We start from the raw sequence: 26,135 nt of genomic DNA, 5'->3' as shown, positions 1-26,135 counted from the left end.
TACTTAGTAAAATTCCGAAGGATTTTCTCCACTTAATGAGTCAGCTGGGACAATTTGCAGACCCACTATCCAATTCATTTTCAAAGTTGTGCACATTTTTAACGGTGTAGCTCCCACTAAAATCAGAAACATGCCTTTTAATTCTAGAGGCTGCATTTGTAGCATTTCCATTACGTAGCTCCAGATACAGTATGGCAATTATTTTGGAATAAATCATTTGATTGTGGATGGGAAAGTGGGATTTTTCTGAATGGCTGGGCCTGAGGCTTGCTGATGTGAAGTCCAACCTTAGATTAAACTGTAAAGTGGGTGTAAATGTAATGTACAAAATCTGGCCCAATGTCTTATCCTCTGAAATGCTCTCTGGCCACGTTTTCCATCAGAACTTTCAGAATTTAGATTGATGCTTGTTATACATTCTTCTTTGAATCACCTGATACGATGGGAATTTCAATTTCCCCTGCTAATTCCAACAAGGATTCATAGGCAAAAGATTCTTCACAGACCTGCTTAATTTCACCCAGCATTTCTGGGTTTTTTCACCTTTCTGCGTTTAAGGACACCCTCTTGATTTGATTTCTGCTCTGTAAGTTGCTTCCTTTGATTTATCTTCTGTTGTTTGTAGTTTCACTGATCACTTTCTTATTACTTTTACACTTCCATCCATTTCAGTTTGTGCTCCTTTTTGAGTGATTTCTTATACTGCCCTGCCACCTGCTCCAACCTGATGAATTGTCTGCTCAAACTGTTGATCTTGACCTGGCATCGTCTCTTCCACGGGATATAAATGATGCCACACAGATGTATAATGATGCCTTAATAAACATCCCAGGTATGGTTGCTCCTCTGCAGAAGTGCAGCGTTTGCAATTCAGAGTCACCATTGCAATGAAACTGAAGGCTCAGAGTTTGGAACCAGGCTGGAGAAGCTCTGCTTTCCATGTACATTTAATGATCTTTGAAAATTCATAGGAATCTTCTTTCCCAAGCTCCAGCTTCCATTCTTGTATTTTATTTTATTTTATTTTATTTTATTTTATTTTATTAAGATCACAAAGAACAGCACAGGAAATCTCATAATTCTTTTCCTTTATAAATTCTAAACAGCTTGTTTATATTTGGGTTCGTCTACTGGCCCCACAGTGGTAATAGATGGATTTAGTCTTTCAGAAGCTCTGCAGTTATTTGGTGGAGGTGAGATGCCCTCTGCTGCTTTACTTTTCCATGTCTAAAGCCCCAGTTTGCTCTTGAATGTTTCAGGATTAGCTACAGTCTGAGGGATACTGAACTGGGTTTATACAGATACTATTTTGTCTCAATGCTTGGTTGTAAAGAAAATAATTCTGCACTTCCATCCACTATTTTAGAGTCTGGATTTTTGACCCATTGGCCCGCTTTGTGGATTCCTGCAAGCCTTAACTCCAGTTATTATGACTGAAATACATAGCATCTTTGCACTCAGCAACGTTCTATCATCCCCCAACTCAGCAGTGGTTATATGATGATACCCGTACTGAAGAAGTTGTCTCTGTCATTAAATGACCTTTCTGATTATTGGATTTTTTTTTCCATAACTCATATTTGTTGTTTCTTGCTGAGATGCAGGGGAAAGCGGAGCTTCTGCAGCTGCAGTCTCTTGGTTTTTTATGGTGCCCCATATGATGAATTTCAGTGCCCAGTTCAGGACAGGACAGGAGCACAACTCTGGGACTGCCTGTGATTCAGATTTGTAATGACTTTTGTCTTGACCCCCTGGCTCTACATCCCCCTTTCACGCATTTCAAAGGACACAGCCCAATATTTTTATTTCAATAATTGTTCACTTTTTCCTTTGAAATTCCCATTATTTTTAATAATATCGTAGATGCTTGGAAACCATATCTATTTCCCCTACCAGCTTTCCCATCTGGCAAGGGTCGATTTGTTTTGCCTGTGTTTCTTATGAAGCAAAATCAATCATACGAATCCTAGTATTGCTAATTATTAGTATTACAATTATTATTACGCGCCATGCTGGCCTTCATGTTTGCTGGCAGAAAGTAACACAACCCAGTGGATCGTGCCAGGCTCTGTGGAAGGAAGAAAATGGCAGCACCTGCAGCTTTGACTTGTGTCTGACCCTGTGGAAATGACTCATGGGGTTCAGCTCTGTTAAAGAGACAGTAATGGATTATTTCCCTCAAATCTGCAGGCCAGTGTGACGCAAGTTATTACTGACCACATCGGCATTAACATGTATGGACTCCCACTCTCTGCTGTGACCCTCCTCCCCCTCTCCCTCCCCAAGTGCAGAGAGTCCTGGGGACTGCAGCTAACAGGGTAGCCCAAGGCAGCATAATTCCCATTGCAGTCCTGCTGCCAGTGGATTACAAGGGGCTCTGGCAGAAGTCTAGAAGCACAGACATTCCCAGGGCACTCTGGAAATTGTCTTGAGATTCATGGGTTTCAGAATCCAAAATTGTGGCACTTCTAATGGGGGGAGGGGTGTGAACCTACTCCCGAGGAAAGAATGAGTAGGGTACTGCTCAAGTGGGGAGTTTCCCTTTTTCTGCTCTGTCGGGCTATAATTTTCCTCTAGGGTTCAGAACTTATCCCTCCATATTTTTTCCTCTGTTTTATTTCTGAATTTGTTCATTTGTAATATTTTAAATTAACAAACACCCTGAACACACTTTTGGGGGGGTGGCAAGTGGGGGGAAGAGTTTTAAGAGGGACCTGATCTTGTACCCATTGAAGAAAGCTTTGACACTGACGTGGCCTGATTCTGATCACCTTGCTCAGGTGTGACACAGTCTAACTATCCAGTGACTTCCAGGCAATGTAATCTAGACCTCAGGATTTAAACCTTTATGAACTGAGCCTATTTGATGGGCCTGAACCTGCAAGGTGCTGAGCTCTTCTAACATTCACTGACTCCTGTGGGAGGGGAACAAACTCAGTAGCCTGGCAGAGGCAACCAGCCCTGTACAGGATCAGGTCCTCTGAGTACTACCTCTATCTAGGAGAGAAAACTGAGTAACAAGTTAACTCTGTGTGTTGGTGGGAGGGCGGGTGGGTGAGTGGGGGGTAAAATGAATCAAGTGTTTCAGCTCTGTATTAGAACACCTGGACACAAAGGGTGGGAAGGCTGTCACTCCGTGATGAAACTTCTTAAAAGCATCTTATAGACTCTGTTCTTTTCTATAATATGGATTGAATTCTGACTATTGTATGTGACTCAGGGAAAGACATTGTTCTTGTATAGACTGTATGTTTTGAGGGAGATGTTTTGACCTTTCTCATCTCTGGCCGGTGTTGCAAAGATGGAGTGATGTAGAACAGAGATTTTGTGACAGAGTAATAATAAGAAAGAATCTGACTGCCAGTTGCTCATTACAGGGGCTCTTCTAAATGCCAGCACCTTCTATGTTTGCCTTCAAACAACACTGAGTACCTAAATCACCATAGTAAACAGAGATAGAAAGAGACAGAAAGGTTAAAAGTGTTCTCATAATCTCTTGCTTTTCTTCCTAAACATGTTTGATAGCAATATTGTTTCTTAAAAACAATATGACCTCATTTGTAAAGCAATATTCATGCTAAACTAGTCAGCTGTTAAATATGCCCAGCATTGTGCATTATGATGAAGCTAAACCAGAATTTCAATTATTTTCTGGACACATTTAAAATTATAATACTTTACCAGGTTAGTGTTATAGTTCATCCAAATTACTCACAAAGTATCATATCAATCTCTTGCAACTGCTTATTGCTTACATATCTGAGAAGTCAGTCGAAGTAAGACACTGGCCAGGGTAATGACCTTCATGCTGGCTTAGTGCTTTGATGGCTATGGTTGATCGTTAGCTGGCTACGAGTGCATGGATATCTAATGGTCAAAAGTCAGCAGCTGCTGGCTGTAATATTTATTATGAATGAAACAGATTATTTGTTTGGACCACCATTTTCCACAATATGTTCCTGAAAGGAAAATAAAGGAGATACAACATTGGGAGTTCTGTACATTCTTCATCAACATCCCTTTTACACTCAGATCTTGGCGTGGCATTACAAGTAAAACTTTTATATTATTTGCTGGATTGATTTAAACAAAACAAAACAAACATACACATAAGACAAAGGAATTACATTTTATCAGCTCCCTCACTTTCTACTTGCATAACTTGTCTAAAAAGATTTTAAAGCTAAATTATCTCAGTCTCGATTCATCCAGCTATGGTTAATCAGCTCAGATTTATGAATATAAACAGTTAATGGCAACTGTTATTTAAAGCAGATCTCACTGAAGCTGTTACTTAGCCAGCTATCCAAAGCGAAAATCAAAGGGCCAGTACCCTTCAGACAAATGTAATAATGTATTGATAAAGGCATGTTAGTGTTTTTCTTAAAAAATAGGAACAGTATAATAACAGGTCATAATCATCAAGATATAGCGAGGAGCTTAAATTTTATATAGTACCCAGATGGGTGAGAAGCTTGTGCTTTAATAAGAACACATAGACACTCTGCCTTTATCGCCACCAAATCATAAAGCTGAGCACACATAGAGCACTGTAGATTTTCAGAGTGCTTTACAAACATTATCTAATAAATCCTTAGAACATTCATGGGAGCTATTCACTTAGCATAATTTCCCCATTTTACAGGTGGAGAAATAGAGACACAGAGAAGTTAAGGGGTTGATCCAATGCTGATTGAAGTGGTTAGAGACGATGCTGGCAGACTTCAGTGAGCATTGGGTCTTGCCCAAGGCCACTCAAGAAGTCAGTAGAACAGCCAAGAATATAACACAGGAGATCTTGCCTCTTAGCCCCATACTCAGCTAACAATAATTCCTTCCTATCAAAGTCAAAGTTACCTCATTTAGCTATGTCACTGCTGCTGAACCCAGGCTACTGCAACTTACAGTTAAATTATTAATTGTTATTCTAATCAAAGATATCTGTTCCATAGCTGCTATATTAAGGCATACAGTCAATTAAGGGATGTCCTGAATAGGAACAAACAACACATCCTTAAGTGCTTTCTTGAATCAGGGCCTAAATTCTTTTTCATTCCATTGGGCTCATCACCATTCTTAGCCTAGTCTGTCTGCTTTGAACTGGAGGGAAGTGGCCAGACTTTTTTTAAAAATATAATAAAATAATAATTGTTAGCTTTTATATAGTGCTTTACATGTTCAAAGCACAGTACAAGCATTAGCTAATGACAGAAAGAGTAATTTGCCACAGCAGAGGACCATACCTAAACACTTAAAAAAATGTGTGTAGACCGTCAGTACTTTTTTTTTTTTTACATGCTGAATATAGTAATACATAGGAATGTGATTGTAGGGATCTAATTTTAGAGTATACAATGTGCTTTCATATGCAGAAATCTTGACTCCGATCAGGGAAACTGCTGATCTGACACTGGATTATTGGACATAATTTTGCTGGCTTTGGGTTTATCCCTGTAAATATTCTAAAACAGGGTCCAAGTAATTTGAAGTGAGTTGAACTAGATAATATTTATTCTATGTATGAGGTAAACCATGGATTCAGTAAAAATGATTCAAAGTTGTGTGTTTTTTTAAAAAAGATCAAAACACACAAGTGTTATAAACATCACTTTCAGCCTCTCTCTATTTGTAATTGAATTTAATATAAATGTATTTCATTAGTGGAGAGCAGTCTTCATGGCCATACAATAGCAAACAAATTCTTCAGAAGCATCTTTAATTATTCATTTGGCTGTACTATATTTTATGTTACTTTTCATAAATGTTAATCTTTATTATTGCCTTACCAGTAAGGAAAAAAAAAAGGAAAAGAAATACCTGTTATTAAATGACCTATCAGGCTGACATGGATAAATGTTGGTAGCTATTTAATTGTTTCCCATCTGCAGTTTTATACAGTTTCTATCAAACTGAAGGGTAATTTTTTTAGTAGCTGCTTATTTTAAATGTACAAAACCCTTGTGTGTAATTCCATTAGCTGCCCTACAGCATTGCAATCTACAGTTTCCCTGAGGCTGTTGTGAAATATTGATGAAATCCTTGCTTTTGTGGCTTCCTCTGATACACTAAACATTTGTCTGATGTTAGTTGAACTTGAATGGATCTGTTCAGAGCTATATCAGTAGTGACTTCAAAGGCTGCAAGGCTGTTACAGTTTTTTTTTACAAACTGAAGTTTCAAAGCCTTACCATGTGGTACTTTAAAAAAACAAAGTTCATATCAAATGAACCAAAGTGTTAGCAATACACTGGTAGGACTCATTACAATTTCAATTTATATAGATATATATTTTTGTGATTCTGATTGGTAGCTTGTATCACTTAAAAAAATTTTGATCAGTATTTGAGAGGAAGGATGAAGAAGAACAAAAGAAAGGAAGAAAAAAACTTGATTTGAAAGTTTGATTAAAAATGTGCTCCTCTGTAAATCTACAAAGCCGTTGCGTAGTTGCTAATAAAAAACAATAGGTCAGGAGGACAATGGGATAAGTAAAGAAAGGCAATGAGAACCAGAGGTTTCAGCTTTACATTTTCTAGGTTAAATCTATTTACGTTGCCATATTGATTCACTTATGTTGCCTGGGTATGAGACTCAAATTCATTACAATACAGTCCTTTTCGTCATCTGGGACCAAGCCTCATTTTCCAAAATGGCCTCCATATTTGCACCCATTATTTTGTGCATACAAATCATAGAGATATCTTACTACCCGATATGCATATAAAAATTGGCCTCGATCCAGCTGTCACTGAAGTCAATGCCAGAACTTCCATGGACTTCAATGGTAACAGGATCAGGCCCATTTATTCATTCTATATCAGCTACTAGATATCAGGAATCTGGTATTTGCACTCACAAATGGTTGCGAAGACAAAATTCTGTACTCTCAGAATTACATGCTTGCTCAGAATTTGCTAAGAGCCACACACACGGAGGAAAATATTGGCTCAGGCATGTCAAATACCATCAGCTGTTTAAAAAAAAAATTATTAGCAAATTCCAGGGCTTTGAAGGAAACAAAGTGTTCTTAACCTTGTGTAAATCATTGTATTAATGGTGGATGCCTTCAGCTATGGAAACTGAGGAGCTGACCCTAAGCACAGTTACGTACACTTGTGAAACATAGCTGGTACCTGGAAACTCAGTAAGTCAGAACGACTGATCCCAGAACGGAGTTGGTGTGATTTAAATTACTCTTTCTCCTACCCTTTGACAGCTGACTATGTAAACAAGCTTGACCTAGTCCCTAGAGAAAATTATTCAGGAGAGAACTCTATTATGGCTCTGGTCCCCATTATGGCTATTGGGTTTATTGTTTTAATGGAAAGCACTAGTCCCTCTTCCCTCTCTCTTTTCAGTTGTCCTTTTGTTATTGTTTCCTATTTTATTGTTGGCTTTGAGGGTTTAAGGGTTTTGTGGCTGGAAACCCACTTCACAGCATATATACTTCTAACCTATGTGATGGACTCATGACTATGTTCAGTGGAATGCCCAGAGGGCATGATCCTGTATTCCTCATCCGGCTGAAAGCCCTACTGAAGTCAACGGGAGCAGCCAGGAATAGGATCTGTACAGTAAATCTTATAACAAAACTTTATTTTTAGAACAGAGGATTAACATCCAAAATTATTTAATTTCATCACCATGTACAAATAACAGCTATGCTTCAAGGAAGTTGTCTTGCCATGTTAAAACTCATTCATGGCAAATGCCACTTCAAGGGTATATCTACACTACAGGATTAATCCGAATTTAGATAATTCGAATTTGGGAAACAGGTTGTATAAATTCGATTGTGCGCGGCCACACTAAGCACCTTAATTCGGTTTTTAACCACATTAATTCGGTGGTGTGCGGCCACACTACCCCATTAATTTAAACACAGTAATTCGGTGGTGTGCGGCCACACTAACCCTAATTCGAATTAACAAAATCGATTTAGGCGCTACTCCGCTCGTCTAGGTGGAGTACAGAAATCGATTTTAAGTGCCCTTTAATTCGAATTAACTGGCTCTGTAGTGTGGACGGGTGAAGGGTTAATTCGGATTAACGCAGCTAAATCCGAATTAAAGTCGTAGTGTAGACCAGGGCCAAGAGGGGCTGGCACGCTGCAATTCAAACTGCCCTGATCTGCAATGTTTGGAAGTCATACCATCTGCTTCTTCCCAGGGCCACAAAGCTCTCTCCCTGAAATGAGCATTCAATTGAAACTGATGTGGACCTTGTGGCGTTTCCTGGGTCCTCTGTCCCCATCCTGTTGCTTTTATCCTGTGAAACGATATGGCTCTTAACTTGACACATTACCAGATTATGACTATATTTGAATGTAAGGGGCTGAGAACAAGTTCCTTCCACAATCCATAGTGTTGTGGTCGGGATTAAGGGACATCTCTGAGGCTGGCTCTGTAATAGTGGGAATGTCTTGTCTGTCCTGCTGCCCTGGCTGAACTAAGAGTAGAATTTGGCCCTCAATAGACAATTATGAGATGACCAGAAAATGCTATTTACATGCTCTTTGTGGTTCTCAGCCATGGTGTGACCTGCTGCAGATTCCTGGAGAAAGTAGAACTTCCAAGTGTGAGATAACAATATAATTATGTGTGAGATAACAATATAATTTCCATGTGCTGGGGATAGAGGAAAGTTATTGGATGGAATGAAATTATCCAAATGAAAGTGGACTATTAAGAAAAATCTCCTATTTGTGACTGTGAGGTCTGTTAGACTATGAAATTGCATCACAAGAGAGGGGGTAGAAGCCCCATCACTGAGCCATTTAAAACTGAGTTGGGAACCACTGGTAAATACTGTTTATGGGAAATTTGCTAACAATTCCCACATGTCCAGCATTGTTTGCTGGTCCCTCAGGGCAGAGCCAGTCCATTCAGTATCTCCTCAAGATTCTGAGAACATGTAAAAAGTCTCCGCAGGATTCTAGAGTAAAAGACCATAGGAAACAATCCTGCACTATAAAGGGGGTTGGACTAGATAACTTAGGAGGTCTTTTCCATTTCCAATTCTTATGGTTCTGTTATAGGCAAAGGGCTATCACTCCCTTTACGGAAAAGTGCTGAAGAACTCACTAGAGAAAGGTTAGTACTTAGTTTTTTCTGCATGGCATGCTAAGCCTTCGGAATTCATGAAGCAGAAGCCTGCTGATTAGAAGAGCAGAGGCTACATCATCTTTCCTACTGGTAGCTTGTCCAGAAAACAATATACCACATTTGCAGCCTTCAACCCAAAGCCACGTTTAAAGCATTTAGGTTCAATGCCTGGAATCTAGAAGCTGCAAGGCACAGATTGCCTATTGGCCAGGAAACCCCTCCTCTTAGTTTCCCTTCACTGCCAGGTTTCGATTTCTCTCACTTCCCCTGGTTATCATCCTATATGTTTTCTGATCATTCTATGACATTTAATAAAAAGTTATACACCCCTGGTATAGAATTGTGTATGATCGTCTAAACAAACCCCCAAAACTGTATCACTCCCTATCAGATCACAAATTCCATACACTTTGATTACATTTCTGTAGAACCCAATTGGTTTCAATCCTATTAAATTCCAAAAGGTTTTTCCTGCAGGGTCTATCCAGTAGAGTAAGGATAGGGTTTTCTGCCAGTGCCAATTTATCTTTTCAGTTGTTTTGCAAACTGGGATGAATCTGCAGCCATGAACTTAGAAAAAGAGCCAGGTTAGGATTTGTCTTTGGATAGCTAATGTAGTTAGACATTTTTGAGAAAAAGCAATGAGAAGTGGTCATTATCCATTATCTGCATGAAATATTTCAGAGAAAGAAACTGCTGTTGCCAAAATGAAAAGATGTTTGAGTTCAAGCCAGACAAGAAGGAAACAAGATCACCTTATAGCACTGTGAGATCTCTGTACTAATGATGTTATTTCAAGTGAAATTGGAATATATGTATGAAAAAGTACAGATGGTGTATGGGTTTTAGGTGGATTAACAACATTGTTCTGGACAATGATTCACTGTCCCTTTTCTTGGCAAAAAATTTTTTTTCCAGTCTTGGAAAGAAACATGTATATATTTTAAGAAATGTTTCTGTATGTGGAAAAAGAGAGCAAGTTTGATTGAAAATAGTATTCTCTGGTAGAAAAATTAACAGTAAAAATTCAATATAATTTAAATCTGTATATATGTTCAAACCCTACTGGTCCAAGTTCAGAGGTGATGTATAATGTGACCCAAGTTACATGTTAGTGAGTGGGTGTAAGGGACTTAAATTCAGCACAATTAACTAAGTGTAAATTTGGCCCAGTGTTGGCTGTACTATAAGGATCAAAGTTTCAAGATAGTTGTATGTGGGTTTTTGGGGCTACAACAATGCACGTTAATTTTTGCAGGTGCACTAACAGTGCCCATTTCTCTAAAATATTGGTCCTTTGTATGATGCTAGCATCTACATTGAAAGTGGCTATTGGACACTACATGTGGAGTATATTTGTTGACTTTAAGGGCATCAGTTTGTAAACAGAGAAGGACAAACCTGTTTAAACGGACAGCCTTGCACAAATCTTCACCCAATGGTCACAGTAAACCCAAGCCATTTTATTTTATTTGGAGAATCAAAAAGTGCATTTTTCTTTATTCCCTCTTTCTCCCCCCACCCCTCATCCTTTTCACGGTTTTCACAAAGCCTCTGCACTTCCAGGGTCCAGCCAGAAGTGCAAGTGCCTAAATGACACTAGACTGAGGGCTTGTCTAAATGGGAAAATTATTCTATTTTATCTATGCCAGTATAACTCCCCCATGTGGACACTCTGTTCTGGAATAAAAGTGTCTTTATTCTGGAATAATTACTCTGCTTTCAAATAAATACTATCGATCTAAAAAACCCCAAAACAAACAAAACACAATGCTGTTTTCTACACCCCTTTTAGCCAGGCTGCTTTAGTTACTATAAATCCAACTGTATAGGATTCAAATGGAGAAGAAAAAATTAGAGCAATAAAAGTTTAGAAATTTCTCACAATTACCTAAAACATCTTTTCTACCCATAACAATGTCATAATTTTTAAGATCCAATATCTTGGGATCTACCAGGACTAAAAGGAAATGCTACTTTTCCACTTGGGAAGCCCAGAGTCACCTCCATCCATAATTATAAAGTTTCTGTTTTTACTCTGGGCTGCAAGATAGTGGACTTTAACCTTGCACTAGTTCAGGATTGTATATTGCCATTTTACATCTTCAATGTGACTAATTTAACTTTGGTGCTGGTTTAATTATGGTGGAGTAATTTCACAGCTGGGAGGGAAGAAGGAATGTTTATCTAGCAGGCAGATAAAGGGCAGCTGGTCGAACTTCTCAGAAGTTTAGAATATTAGCATAAATCCACGGAAAAAAGAATAGTGGGAAGAGTGAAGGTGAAGTAAGCAACAGTTCCTGGTAAATACAGTTTATCACATGGTTCTTCAGTTTATTACATGTATATCACCACTGTGTGTGTGAGAGTAAAATAATTGTGTGTGAATGTGTTTCATAGTGAAGTCCACTTAAGTAAATATGGTAGAAAGAGAATCAAAATATCTTTCTAAAACATCGTGACTGTTGCTTCTGTTAAATAAGCATTTAAATGAATTAATCTGCTTTGTATCAGTTTATACAAAGCTTTATATATGGTGAAACCTTACTAAAATAATCATTGGTAGATGAATACATGCATTCGTTATACACCCAGGCTGCCTGCATTCAAGAGGCCTTCACTATCTACACAAAATGCCCACAGCAAATGAAATCATTTAAGCAAAGTGAATGGTTTTAAATGTATAATATTAAGCGGTGTTTTTAAAGCTGCCCAGAATCCTTAACCATTATTAAAAATGGACTTGAGTGATGCTTTTGTGAATTTTTGATGGTGCCTTCTCATAAGTTACCATATTGTTTTCATTAGATTGTCTGTGTATTATGCAGACAAAGAAAGAAAGGAAAAGGAAAAGGAAAAAAGAGGACTTCTCAGGACGAGTTATTCTTCTGTAAAGGTTATAGTAAACATGTCAAGGCCTAATTAAGCAGCAAATTTTATCTGTATTGTGGGGGGATGGGGGGTGCAGCTGTCTGGTAGTTTTGCTTCTCCTAGTAAATCTATTTAGAAGGACAGATAATATTATGAAAGAAAGAGTACAGTACTTACCTTCCAAAGAAAAAATTCCCTTTTTCATGAAAAATGGGGTTAATGGTATTCAACTAGTTCATATAAAAAGGAGGAATCAACTCAACTCCAACCTGGAACTGTGAACTCAGTGGCTAAGTGCTTTTCTTCTGATTCCTTCATTCACGTCCCTCTTTATTTTTGTTTTGCTCATTACAATATGCATGGCACTGTGATACACATTGGCAGGAGTCCAATGTTGCTACCTAAACTATACAGTATCTCTGACACCAGAAGAACAATGTCAGCCCTGCTCATCAGTTCATGCTGTTTGTTTAACAAGGTTACTATTCATGATGTGTAGTAGCGCTCGCCTCCCTGCACACATTCATAAGGGAGGTCATGACGAACATCATCTAGTTACTAGAGGACAGGGCTAGAAGTTGAAACACCTGGATTCGAGTCCCAGATCTGCGTTTGACTTGCTGCCTGTCCCTGAACAAATCAATTAATCTGCCGGTACCTCAGTTTACCCATCTGCAAATGGGGTAATAATATATTCTGTTCCTCACAGAGACATTGAGAGGCTTATTTATTTAATGTTTGACAAGCATTTTGTAATCCTTAGTTGAAGGCACCCATTCACATGCACAGTATTATCATTATGATATGTAGTATTGTTGTTTTATCACATTATACATGGCACACCTTCATTCATTCATAGTTACTGCTGTTATCTTTACCGCCGTTTGAGAAGCTCTCTAGTATCACATCCCCACGCAACAATCAGCCAAAGAGAGCTAGAAGAATGATGTAATCAGTATTCTTCCTAGAATTTAGTGAATAATTTGCAACAAAGAATGTATCCAATGAATTTAGCCTCTTTTTCTATTCATGGAATATCCATGAGTAGATCAGAGCTTCTTCTAACTTACTTGTAATTCAGGTTTATTCAGCAAACTTTTTTTTAATATTTTTCCTCTATGGATTGATTGCAAACATTTCTTTGTTACTGTAAGATATTCAGTGTGTGATTCTGAATCTCAGCTGTGTTGTTCAACTTTGATTGGTAGAGCAGTTTGAAACATTGAATTAAATTGAAATTTCTGAAAAATAGTTTACAGAAAGTTTTGTCTATATTTTTGTCAACATTGTGAATCTTTCCGAATTTTCTGACTAGCTCTGTTGATTGATCAAAGTGGCATCATTTATGCAGTAATGCCAGTGTCAGGTGTTCAGAAGTCATGGGTGAGGGCCCCCTAAAAGCCATGAGATTGGCTTAAAAGTCATGGGATTTTAAATATATAATAAATATTGGCTCTTTTCATTTGCCTTTCGGTTTTTGAGCCTTTAAGAATCATGTTTTTCAAACTTTTCTCAACCATCATGAGGGCTACATCTTTTTTTTAACTACAGCTTTGATTATTACATAATCACATGATTCCATGAGTTGGTCGCTAAGAGAAACACCAAATATCATGAGGCTCACAGTGAAATCATTCCAGTTGGCAACATGGTTTGTGTTTCCTGATTGAATGAGCAGAGAAGTGTGTTATGCATGAAGGCTTGTGCCTGTGAATTTAAAGATTGGATTTCTTGAACGTTTGTATCAGTAAAAGTTGATTGTTTGAATTTCCAGTTACAGGGCAAACAACAGGGGTATGGGTACTGCCAAAGCAGATTAATTAAAAATGTAGGGTGGCTATTAATAGGAAAATGTTTGTAGTACTCCTTTCCTCCTAGATTCTCTCCCCATTGAATCCAAGGATGAAATCCTGGCATTGTTGAGTCAAGGGGAGTTTTGCCATTGACTTCAGTGGGGCCAGGGTTTCTCCCTAAGCCTGATTCTCCTTTCCCTTGCATCAATTTCATACCAGTTTAGCTCCATTTACTTCAGCGGAATTAGTCCTGATTTAGTGCCACAAGAAAAAATAACTGAATTCCTTAATTAATTTTAAAATTTGTAGCTCTACCAATATCAAGTTTATCTTATTAATTAAAATAGTTCATTTGTCAAATAAAACCACTCTGGACTTGCATTACTTTTTTAGTTTTATAGTTAATATCAGTGTATCTCAGCCATATCCTAGAATATCCTTCCATAGCTTACTTAGGCCTTGGCTACACTGGCGCTGTACAGCGCTGCAACTTGCTGCGCTCAGGGGTGTGAAAATGCCCCCCCCCCGAGTGCAGCGAGTACAGCGCTGTAAAGCGCCAGTGTAATCAGAGCCTGCAGCGCTGCAAGCTACTCCCCTCGGAGAGGTGGAGTACATAAAGCGACTACACTCGCGCTTCACAGCACTGCCGCGGCAGCACTGGGAAGTCCCGAGTGTAGCCAAGGCCTTAGGCTTCTGCCCTAGAATATTTCTTTTATCAAACGATAATTTGCTTTGATGGAATACAGTGCATTTACAAACAGGTTTCAGTTGAACCTATTAATTGTTTCAAGTGTAGTAGTTTGAAATATCAGTTATTTGCGCACATTCTGAAATGCTTTTTTAAGGTGATTAAATGGGAAAAGATTTCTGTTCCTAGATAATTTTATGAACCAGGAAGATTAGAGAAGTTACTTTTCTTCTATTCCTTGCCAATTCTCTCTCTCTCTCTCTCTCTTCTTTTCCTTGGGTCTAATAACAAATTCATAGAATTGAGACTTTTAGTATGAACTTAAAGTTCTCACATATGAATTTTCCAAATGTCCCATTACAGGACAGTTAGAATTATACTCCCATGACAGGAAAATTATTAACTCAGAATCTCTGGCAGTTATAAAGAATTACGATCATCCAATAAACAGCAGCAAGCTTTACAAAAAGACATCATTTGACTTTTTCACTTCCAGGACTAACAGACAATAAAGTTGTAGATTAAAATGAAGTCCAGTAGCAAAAGCACATAGTGAAACTAGAGAAATCAAACTGCAGTGTTATTAACATGTTATTTCATATATTGATGTTACATTTCAGGTTACGTCCAAGAGGAAGACATAAAGGAGGAGGAAGAGGACGATGATGACAGTAATTCAACAGCTCAACTTCAGGGCGGCAATGATACTGGCACGGATGAAGAACATGAAGTGGGTCCTGAGCAGAAAGGAAGCTTTAGCTACCAGAATTCTCCAGTAAGTCATGTATCTAATCAGGATGCAGAAAATGAGTCCCTGTTAAGTGATGCTAGTGACCAGGTGGCAGATACTAAAAGCATTTGCTCTAGAGAGGTGCAGGATCTGAAAACCAATGCCCGCCCCAAATCTCAGAATGAAGCACATGATTGCATGGATAAAATGACAGCAGTTTATGCTAACATATTGTCAGACTCTTATTGGACAGGCTTAGGACTGGGTCTCAAGTTGTCTAACTCTGAGAGAAGGGGCTGTGACAATAGAAATGGAGGTAACAAAAGTGACTTTGATTGGCACCAAGATGCATTGTCAAAAAGCTTACAACAGAGTTTACCTTCCAGACCGGTCTCCAAACCAAATCTTTTCAGTTCAGTCCAGCTGTACAGACAAAGCAGCAAAATGTGCGGAACTGTATTCACGGGTGCTAGCAGGTTTAGGTGCAGGCAATGCAGTGCTGCCTATGACACCTTGGTAGAGCTAACAGTCCACATGAATGAAACTGGTCATTACCAAGATGATAACCGTAAAAAGGACAAGCACAGACCTACTAGCTACTCAAAGCCCCGGAAAAGGGCCTTTCAGGACATGGACAAGGAAGATGCACAAAAAGTTCTAAAGTGCATGTTCTGCGGTGACTCTTTTGATTCCCTTCAAGATCTGAGCGTTCATATGATAAAAACAAAACATTACCAAAAAGTGCCTTTGAAGGAGCCGGTACCTACCATTTCTTCAAAAATGGTCACTCCAGCAAAGAAACGTGTGTTTGATGTTAACAGACCTTGTTCCCCAGATTCCACAACAGGATCTTTTGCAGATACCTTTTCTCCTCAGAAGAATGCAAACCTGCAGTTGTCATCTAACAACCGCTATGGCTACCAAAATGGAGCCAGCTACACATGGCAGTTTGAGGCCTGTAAATCCCAGATTTTGAAGTGTATGGAATGTGGAAGTTCACATGACACCTTGCAACAACTCACCACTCATATGATGGTCACTGGTCACTTCTTGAAAGTCACAAGTTCAGCTTCAAAGAAAGGAAAACAACTAGTACTAGATCCCTTGGCTGTGGAGAAAATGCAATCGCTGTCTGAGGCACCAGCCAATGACACCCAGGTTTCAAAACAATCCAGCAATGCATCTTTGGATGGCATAACTCCTGCATTGGAGCTAAAGAAAGAGAGTAAAAAAGATAAACCTGATGATACAAACAAAGATGAGAAAGTGGTAAAAACTGAAGAGTATGAAGATACGCTTCAGAAACCATTGGATCCTACAATGAAATACCAGTATCTTAGGGAGGAAGATTTAGAAGATGGTTCAAAAGGTGGTGGGGATATTTTAAAGTCTTTGGAAAACACTGTCACCACAGCCATCAATAAAGCTCAAAATGGAGCTCCTAGCTGGAGTGCTTATCCTAGTATCCATGCAGCCTATCAGCTCTCAGAAGGAGCAAAGCCTTCCTTACCAGTGGGTTCCCAAGTACTGCAAATCAGGCCCACAATTACCAATAAATTGAGACCCATTGCTCCGAAGTGGAAAGTTATGCCTCTGGTTCCCAGCTCAGCAAATGTGGCCCAGTGCACTCGAGTGAAGAAGGAAACTGATGACAAAGAAGTCATACAAAAGGACTACACTAAAGAGGGCATCCAAGCTGAAGCTGCTCCACTCTGTCAGAATGAAGGGGGATCTCTCCCCAAATCTGAGGCCCCTGTAGAGCCAAAAAAGACAGAGGCATGTCCCTTGAAGGAGGAGGATAAACCAAAAGAAGATGGTGAGAAAGAAAAAACAAAACCCAAGGAGTCAATAGCAGCTTCTCTCAGCAATGGTTGTGTTGCCACAAACCATTCTTCTGACTTGCCTTGTGTGAATCCACTTAGTGCCCTGCAATCTGTATTGAATAATCACTTGGGCAAAGCCACTGAGCCTTTACGGCCCCAGTCCAACTCCAGCCCCAGCTCGAGCACAATTTCTATGTTCCACAAACCTAACTTAAATAGGTTGGAGAAACCAGTTTTATCTCCTGCTCCAACCCCACCAAAGCCTGCAAGCATTTCCAGGCGTTATTTGTTTGAAAACAATGATCAACCTATAGATCTGACCAAATCCAAAAGCAAGAAAGCTGAGTCAGCTCAAGCACAGTCTTGTACTTCCCCACCTCAGAAACATGCTCTGTCTGACATTGCTGACATGGTCAAAGTTCTTCCTAAAGCTACTACACCAAAACCTGCTGTATCTTCTAGGATCCCATCAATTAAATTGGAAATGGATGTCCGACGTTTCGAGGATGTCTCAACAGAAGTCTCCACTCTGCATAAAAGGAAGGGCAGGCAATCAAACTGGAACCCTCAGCATCTCCTGATTTTGCAAGCTCAGTTTGCTTCCAGTCTTTTCCAAACATCAGAAGGTAAATATTTATTATCAGACCTAGGCCCTCAAGAACGCATGCAGATTTCTAAATTTACTGGACTGTCAATGACCACCATCAGCCATTGGTTAGCGAATGTCAAATACCAACTTAGGAAAACTGGAGGAACAAAGTTTTTGAAAAACATGGACAAAGGACACCCAATCTTTTATTGCAGTGACTGTGCATCTCAGTTTAGAACCCCATCTACTTATATTAGTCACTTAGAATCCCATCTAGGTTTCCAAATGAAAGACATGAACAGACTGGCTGTGGAACAGCAAACCAAGGTAGAACAAGAAATCTCCAGAGTTTCAGTTCAAAGATCACCTGAAACAATAACTGGGGAAGAGGATACAGACTCTAAGTTCAAATGTAAGTTGTGTTGTCGGACATTTGCAAGCAAACATGCAGTAAAACTTCACCTAAGCAAAACACACAGCAAGTCACCAGAACACCATTCACAGTTTGTAGCAGAAGTGGATGAAGAATAACTTTTAAGGTATGCATGCATCAGCTCCACAGTGAGTTTTAATGTCATGATTGTAAGGAGATTTCTTAAAGCATTTCTTAAAAGTAGAATACGTTATAAAATTGAAAATATGCTGCTGCATTTATCAGTTTAGATACCCAGTCCATTTTACATTGCATTGAAGAACAAAGCTTCATAAATGGATCACTATCGTGGCCTGAATTGAAAAGTTGCTTCTTTATAATATTTTTAACAAAACTGTTTCCCCACTTTTCACATCTCATATTTTCCTGTTTCTAAGAATTATTTTTAGTTCACCTTCTATGCAGGATAGTGTGGAGTAGAGCAAATAAATGACTACTGTTCCGTTTTCAATGTCGTTTCCACTAATGGTAGCCTGTTTTTCTGCTTTTTCCCTCATAGTTCCAAGGAATTATTTATCCCTCTCCCCTCCATTACTAATGTAGCATCAAATATTTTTTGAGGGGGAGAAAAAGACAATATAATCTTTATTAGCAAAACCTCAATTATCCAAAACAGTCCATTATCCCAAAAGGCTCATGTCCCCCATAGTCTATTAATGACATTGAAAATGCTTTTGCTTATCTAAAATCTTGGTTTTTCCACCAATAACTTTTGGATGATCAGTGTTGTACTGCACCATATTTTAATAGCGTCCCTTACCACTTATACCAGTGGTCTCCTTTGAGTTGTCTTGAGTAACCTTCCTTCCTCTTGCGTTCCTATCCATTCTTTTCTTTATTCTTGAATGCATCATATTTACACTTTGGCTCATAGTATCAGTGCAGTCCCAGTGCTCAGTCACTCACTCCTTCCCCTGTTTGACTTCAGCGAAAGTTTTCGGTGCAGATCAATGCCAAAATATGGGGCTGTTTTTTGCTTCTTAATTGAGAGAATCAGTGGCTTTTGTCACAAGCTTAACTTTTCACAAAAAGACAGCTTTCTGGATACTGTTTTTACTGTTATTTTCTCTGTCGAAGAAGGTGTATAGCTGTGAGTGCAGTCACAGCCAATGTTTACGATGTGTAAGATTGTATTTAGCTGATGTATAATTTATAGCATTTTTAATTTTACTTAACTCCCAAACCTGACATTTCTTGATGTAAATGAATAGGAAGCACATCAGCTGCAAGTCCAAATAGATGTTTTCAATTCTGAAGGATTTATAACCAAGAGGGCTTTGTGTGATTAATTTTCAACAAATAATTTCTTCAGTAAATTTACCCCCCACCACCACCTTTTTTTTTTTTTGCTGGCAGAATATCCACAGGCAAGTTCAAATTTCCTCCAACGTATTCATTATTTGAGTTTCCTTGATGAATATCTTTTTGAAATTTGTACGTTATGGACTGATAATGAACATTCAAAATTCAAGCTGTTACTTGTGATTTGTCACGTAAGTCACATGGTACGGTGGCTATTCTCTGACTAGTGGAGGGTGCATGTGCTCTTGGAATGGATCCACTTTTGTAAGAAGATTTAAAATTTGCTTGCTGCAAATGTTCATGCAACTTTAAGATTTCCCCAAACAAGGCCTATACATCACTTCTATCCCATTAAAGAAGCTATCATTTAAACCAGTAATCAAAGGGTAATTTTGGGATAGGTGCTATGGGAAGCTATTACAGTACAACACAACCATCACTACTCATATGTAATGAGTCTTAAGTCTTGTATAGGTCTTGTGCTGGCTCTTGGCACAGGGGTAGATTTATTCTTTCTTAACATTTTATATAACAAAGCTCTGTCTTTTGAAAGCAAAATACAAAAGGGGTCTGAGCACTGTCAAAGTGAGTTAATTATTTTAAAAATTGTACCTAATATTAATGGGGAATTTTTTGCATTGTTCACCCAACATTAGTACCCGGTGTAAAACAAAAGGACGAATAAATGTTCTTTGTTTATCTGATAATAACTGATTTTCCACCTTGTGGTTTTATAACAATTCAAAATTGAATGTACCTGCCAAAATATCACAATATGAAAAGAGGTTGGGGAGGAGGAAGGAAATTAACAGACTTTTTTCCCTACCTGTTAGCATCTATAAAGACTTTGACATTTGCAGTTTCTATACTAGAGCTGTGCGGGCAAACCAGTAATTTGGGTACTATCAAACAAAAGCTATCTGCCAAATATATGAATATAGCAGTTATTTTTGGCATCTTCGTGGCTTAATACCTGACAAATGTTTCAGATTTGGGTCTTTAAAAGCACTGTTCTTGTTAAACACCCAACTTTGTATGCACATTGCTGTTCTTTAGAGATTTGGGGAATGGAAAGCATATAAACACATTTTCCAAAGATGCCCAGAAAAAAAAGTGGGTTCTGAGTAGCAACACCCCAAATTGACAAGTTTCTGGCATTACCCAGGTGATGTATGGATATAAACCAAGGCACTGTCCCTCAAGTCTTTGAGTACCCAAAAATTGTCACCCCCTTAATACCCAGATATTTCTAATTTATATCAGCATGCACGCAGTACCTTCAAAGGCATATATTTAAAGTGCACTGACAGAGTGATAGCACTGTTATCTGGAACTATAATTTTAGTTGGTATGCATGATAGGACAAATTGTGTGAAATGATGGGGTATTTTGGATGACATTGGATAGATTTTATTACAATTTTTGAGCTCTAAACTTGCCTAAGTTCTTCTGACTATGCTAAAAATGTTATTCCTGGAGTTTATCCATTTGGCTTTGTTTCCTGATCTCTGCAAGAAGACCAGGATACATTACAGGGATTTTCAAAGCTTCCTTATCTTAAAAATGGCATGGTAAAAGTTCAATATATCTCCTAATTATGGAGCATACAATACTGTTTAAGGAATATGCCAGCAGAAATTCATGTATTTAATATATACAGTCATTTAAAAGTGCAAAGTATTTAGAGAAAATAAATATAAAGCATATTGAGACACTTAAAATGCATAAATATATTAATTGGTTAACTAAATGTTGCATCAAAATCAGAGATAAACAAAATATAAGTAACTAAAAACGCAAGTAAAACAGTGGAAAGAAATTCTCCAAACTACTAGAAACGTATAAAATATCACCCATATTGAAAATGAAACTTACCATTTAAATTCTTATTTAGAAAATAGAGTAAATATCATTAAAAAATATAAAGAAATGAATTGCCAGTCAGATCATTACTACCAGAAAAACATTCAAACATTGCGTCTGTGGTATTTTTTTAAAGACATCAGTGAGGCTGTTTCAGTGATTTGTGATAAATTCCTATTAAATGTAAATGCAGGTGTATATATCTGCTGTATATTCATCTCCGTTGTGGGATTTTTTTTTACCTCTCCAGACTGAAATAGGTCTGGTAATATAATGTGGCATTATTTTTAATTTACAAAATTCTTATGTCAGTATCATCTTTTCATTTAAACAGCTGCAAATTTTTTGTTCTTCGTTTGAAAACCCATGTACATCAGGGAGTGTTGCTTCAAATTTGTACACGGATTTATAACTTTAAAATATATTTGCTCAATTCTTCAGCTAAATTAAAAATACTTTTTTTCTCCAGGAAGTGTGTGTGTGCATGTGTGTGTACACACGTACACATCTCTAGCTTTACATTCAGACAGTGACAGTGGCTACAAACTAGTCAGTATTAGGGGATCTTATGATCTTATTTAAAACTTTTTTTAAAAAAATTAGTCATTATAGATTTAAATCTACCAGGCTCGTTGGGGGGAGATTTCTCTTCCAAAGTCCCTGGTAAGTAAACACGCAGCTACCTAAAATGAACTAATTTGAAAGTAAGGTTGCTGCAAAACAAAAAAATGAGTCATAATGATAAACAGTTTTTCTATTTCCTCCTTTGTCTTTTTTTTTTTTTAAACCATCAAGTTTAAAGCTTCCACGGTGCTTTTTTCTATTTTATAGCAGACAACTGACGTTCTGTGGTAAATGGAAGAAAGAGCAGAGCAGAACTGAAAATCCTCTAATGCACTGACACTAACTTGCCCTCTATTGTTGAAAATGAGCAGGCAATCATGATTGTTCATCAAATGGCTCCTAATGCAGTTAAAGCATTCAGCTATAATTTCTCCTTGCATTTATAATTACTGTCATAGACTGCACACCTCAGTGAGCAGATTAAAGCTATAAACTATTTAGCCGTAGCTTTAAGATGAGGAACTTGATTTGTCTGGCAGCAGTTATTTGTTAGAGAGCTTGACACGTCACATAAAAATGACTCCACTTGATGAAGAACAATGCAGTTTAAGCAATGCAGTGATTTTAAATCAGTCATTATACCACGCCCTGTAAGAATTGCAAAGCAATTTGTTAAATGATATATAGGACACGAAGATAACTGTATGTGTTAAGTATACCAAAATAGAAGATTTTTTTTTTTTTTGTGGATTTTATTTTCTCATCTCTCCTCTGAAATGGCAGGAGTTTCACTGCATGACATGTTCGGCTATTACAGCTAATGTCAGTGTTACATGGGATAAGGGAGCTGCCCAAGTCAGGTGTCTGAGTTTGGGGTTTAGAGAGAATGTAGCTTTCTCTTCATCCTGCACACACCAATAACAAATGCCACAAAGGTGTAATAAGCGAATATGAGAATATTGGGGCACAGTTTGCCATGTCATACCATCAGTTTGTAAGCAGAAGTCGCCATCAAAACTAATGGAGGGTTCCGATTAAAAAATCATTAGCCATAGATAGAGAAGGCGCAACACAAATGAGGGGCCTGATCCTACTGCAATTGTTAACCTGAGCAACCTTCCATTTACTTCAATGCAGGGTCAGACCTTGTGATAGGCCCCTATTGTGATCCTTTTAAAACCAATGCAAGTTTTGTTATTGACTTTGTGAGAGCAGGGTCAGACCCAATGTTTTAATATATCTTAATGTAGATTTATTTGATTGTTATGAACAAGGACAATGTTACTAATAAGATCAGTTATGATTACTTAACATTTCTATTTGCACTAGTATCTAGAGACTAACCCGCTCAGCCTCCATTGTGCTAGATGCAGTACAGGCATATAGTAAATGACAGTCCCTGGCCTAAAGATAAGTAACTGCTGCCATAAATCTCAGTCCCTATCCCAACAATCAAATATTTTGTGTTCAGCAAAGAAGAGACACCACTTAAATACTTGGGTCAGATCTTACTGACCTTGAATACGGCCTCAAACATTCAGTATCCATAAGGGTATCAAAATATTGCCTTTTGTTTGCCCTGTCTGATATCATTAAATGTTACAGCCTTCATGATCTATAGCAGCACGTTTTTACCCAACAAAATTGCACAGGAAAAGCACCTGAATCTTTTATATTTTTTTACACCTTACACCTTGCCACATAGCAAAGATCAATAACAAAGGGAAAGGACATAAGGAGTACCCGGCCCTCTAAAGCACCTTTCAATAAAAATAATTTAATTTACCAGGGTGAGCGCTCTGTGCAAATGTGATGGAACACGGATGAAAAATCAGAAAAATTATGTATGTGGCTTTATAGCAAGAAAAGAGACGATTCTCACTTTTTATTGGCATAATGAATACAAAAGTAATTATTAGTAAGCTGTGCACTGAGGGCCTAATTCTGACATTATTGTGGCCCCAATCCTGCATCAGACCTGCTTGCATGGATCCTTGCATCTTTGCAGTGGCTTTATTGGAACTTTGCACAGGGGTCCACACCAACTGATCCTGATGCAGGAGCAGGCCTTTACATTGGTTTTCCACCATAATGGGGTTACACCTGATTTACTCTATTGTAGGTGAGATCTGAATCAGGCCTTTTGTGTTTTGTGTCGTTTTGTCACATAGCAATGATGGACAACAAGCAATGCACTGCACAGGGATATTGTATAGAGACCCAGGTTGATATCTGTGGCAATGTCTGTTTTTAAGAGTTTAACATGAAGGAAAAGGCAGTAATTCAGGGCTGGCAGGCTCTGAGCGGGGGCTAGATTGTGCCGTTAAGACACAGCACTGAGTGGGGGGGGGGGGTGGGGCAAAGCCACAAATCCTTGAAAGAGCCCAGGGATAAGTTCGTACCCACTCCATCTGGCCTCTGTTGGTGTGTGTTGTGCTGTGGGAGCACTAGCAGGGACTGCACTTGATCCTGGCCCCTGAAAAGGGGGTGGGGGTTCAAAAAGGACAGAAAGGTTCCTTCCTTTTTCACCTCCCTTGTGCAACAATTCAAGAGTCAGCCACAACGTGCCCTTAAGTGAACAGTGTGAGTTCCACTTAACAGAGGAAATAGGTGGTGCTGGTTGAAAACGTTCTGTCAAAAACGAACATATTGACAGAAAATTGGGTTTCCAACAGAACTATTTGTTTCACAAAATGTGCTGCTTTCCATGGAAAATGTTTGCTTTTAATTGAAAAACCAAATACCTGTCAGTTTTCAGATGAAAAACAAAATATTTCAATTTGGAATGCTGCTGTGGTACTTCATAGGAGTTGTATTCAATTGTCTCATGTCCCTAGACTTTTCTATGGACTAGGCTTTCCAGTCTGACTTTGTCTCCCATGATGCACTGTGGTCATGCAACTCCCATGATGCATCACCTCCCCTTACTAAGAGAGTAATACCATAGTTAGGGTGACCAGATGTCCTGATTTTATAGGGACAGTCCCGATTCTGGGGTATTTTTCTTATATAGGCTTCTATTACTCCCCACCACCTGTCCCGATTTTTCACACTTGCTGTCTGGTCACCCTAACCATAGTACATCATGGGAGATGCAGTCTAACCAGGGACCCTGGCCTATGGAGAAGAATGACCACATGAGGGATCCAAACGACAACTCCCATGAGGCACAGCAGTGACATTTCAAAATTGAAATATTTCAGTTTTTGACCAAAATATATGGGATTTTTTATGAAAAGTTGAAAATTTCTCCCAGTGGGTGGGGGTGGGACATTTTCTGATTACCAGTTCTGGACATAGGTTCCACTTAGTTAATAGGGTTTTTCCTTTTTTAAATGAGAAAAAGAACAAAGAATATACTCGAAGCAAAACCTTTTAGCCCTTTGGCCCCCATAATGCTCAGTGAAGTCAGTCGGAGTTTTGCATGTTAAGAAAACAATATTATTTGATACTAAATTCCTAGTACTAGTGATGGACCTGAACCAAAAACCACGATCTGAACAATTCCAAACTTTGGGATCGCTTGAAATACAATCCTGATCCAAATTTTGTAAATGGCCCCTCTCTATCCTGGGCCAATCCAAATCTTGAATCCATATGTCCTTTTACTTGGAGGCTGGAAACCTGGCTTGAAGGCTGGATCCCAGTTTTGTGGCTTGAGCCCATGTCTCTCTCCTCTATTGGATGTTTTTATCTCCAAAACACTGTACAAGCTCTCATTTATCTGCCTCCAGCTATGCACATCTGCTTCCTTTCATACAGAAATCTCTGGTTTTGCGTGTGCAGATCATAAGTGCTCAACTTTAGCCCCATTAAGAGCCATGGCTGCAGCATTTTCAAGTTTCCTAGGGATGTGCTCAGAGCACCTTTGTGTACAGCACCCCCTGCCTGTTTTTCCCATCTCCAGGTGCCAAAATACACAGCCTGGGAGTGTATTGATAACGTACACTATGGGCCTGATGACTCTCTGCAAAGATTAATCCGCAGCCCCTTTATGCCAGGTAGACTGGCGCAAAGGAACTGTAGAGCAGGCATGAGCCCTCCCGCATGCAACATGGCAAAGGGGACCAGATGATGAGGCACATCACCAGGTCTGTGCCACCTCTGCAGGAGCTGGATAAAGCGGGTGTCTGGGGCAGCTGGGGGAGGGAACAGAGGAGAGGCAGGGCACATCAGAGGTGGGGGGGAACAGTTGTGGGGTTGGGAGCCTTCCTATGGGGGAAAGGAGGTTTGTGGGGTTTGAAAATATCTGGCTCCTTCTAGGCAATTTTCACATTTCCACTAAACCAGTGTTTCCCAAACTTGGGACGCCGCTTGTGTAGGGAAAGCCCCTGGTGGGCCGGTTTGTGTACCTGCCGCGTCCGCAGGTCCGGCC

The 26,135-nt window shown here is 38.9% G+C and overlaps 1 protein-coding gene across 1 annotated transcript in view; it reads left to right on the top strand.

Moving 5' to 3' along the window:
- Positions 1–26,135, top strand: part of TSHZ2 (teashirt zinc finger homeobox 2) — a 260,007-nt gene that overhangs the window by 136,428 nt on the left and 97,444 nt on the right. Inside the window, exon 2 of the mRNA XM_024215718.2 lies at positions 15,077–18,137. Within this exon, the coding sequence (XP_024071486.2) occupies positions 15,077–18,129 (3,053 nt within the window). The 3' untranslated portion in view covers positions 18,130–18,137. The remainder of the gene's footprint in view (positions 1–15,076; positions 18,138–26,135) is intronic.

This window comes from Terrapene carolina, unplaced genomic scaffold, assembly GCF_002925995.2.
Source record: "Terrapene carolina triunguis isolate 2854851 unplaced genomic scaffold, T_m_triunguis-2.0 Scaffold130, whole genome shotgun sequence".
Lineage (NCBI taxonomy): Eukaryota > Metazoa > Chordata > Testudines > Emydidae > Terrapene > Terrapene triunguis.
The sequence above is the reverse complement of the archived record's forward strand: the minus strand, read 5'-3'. Positions and strand labels throughout refer to the sequence as shown.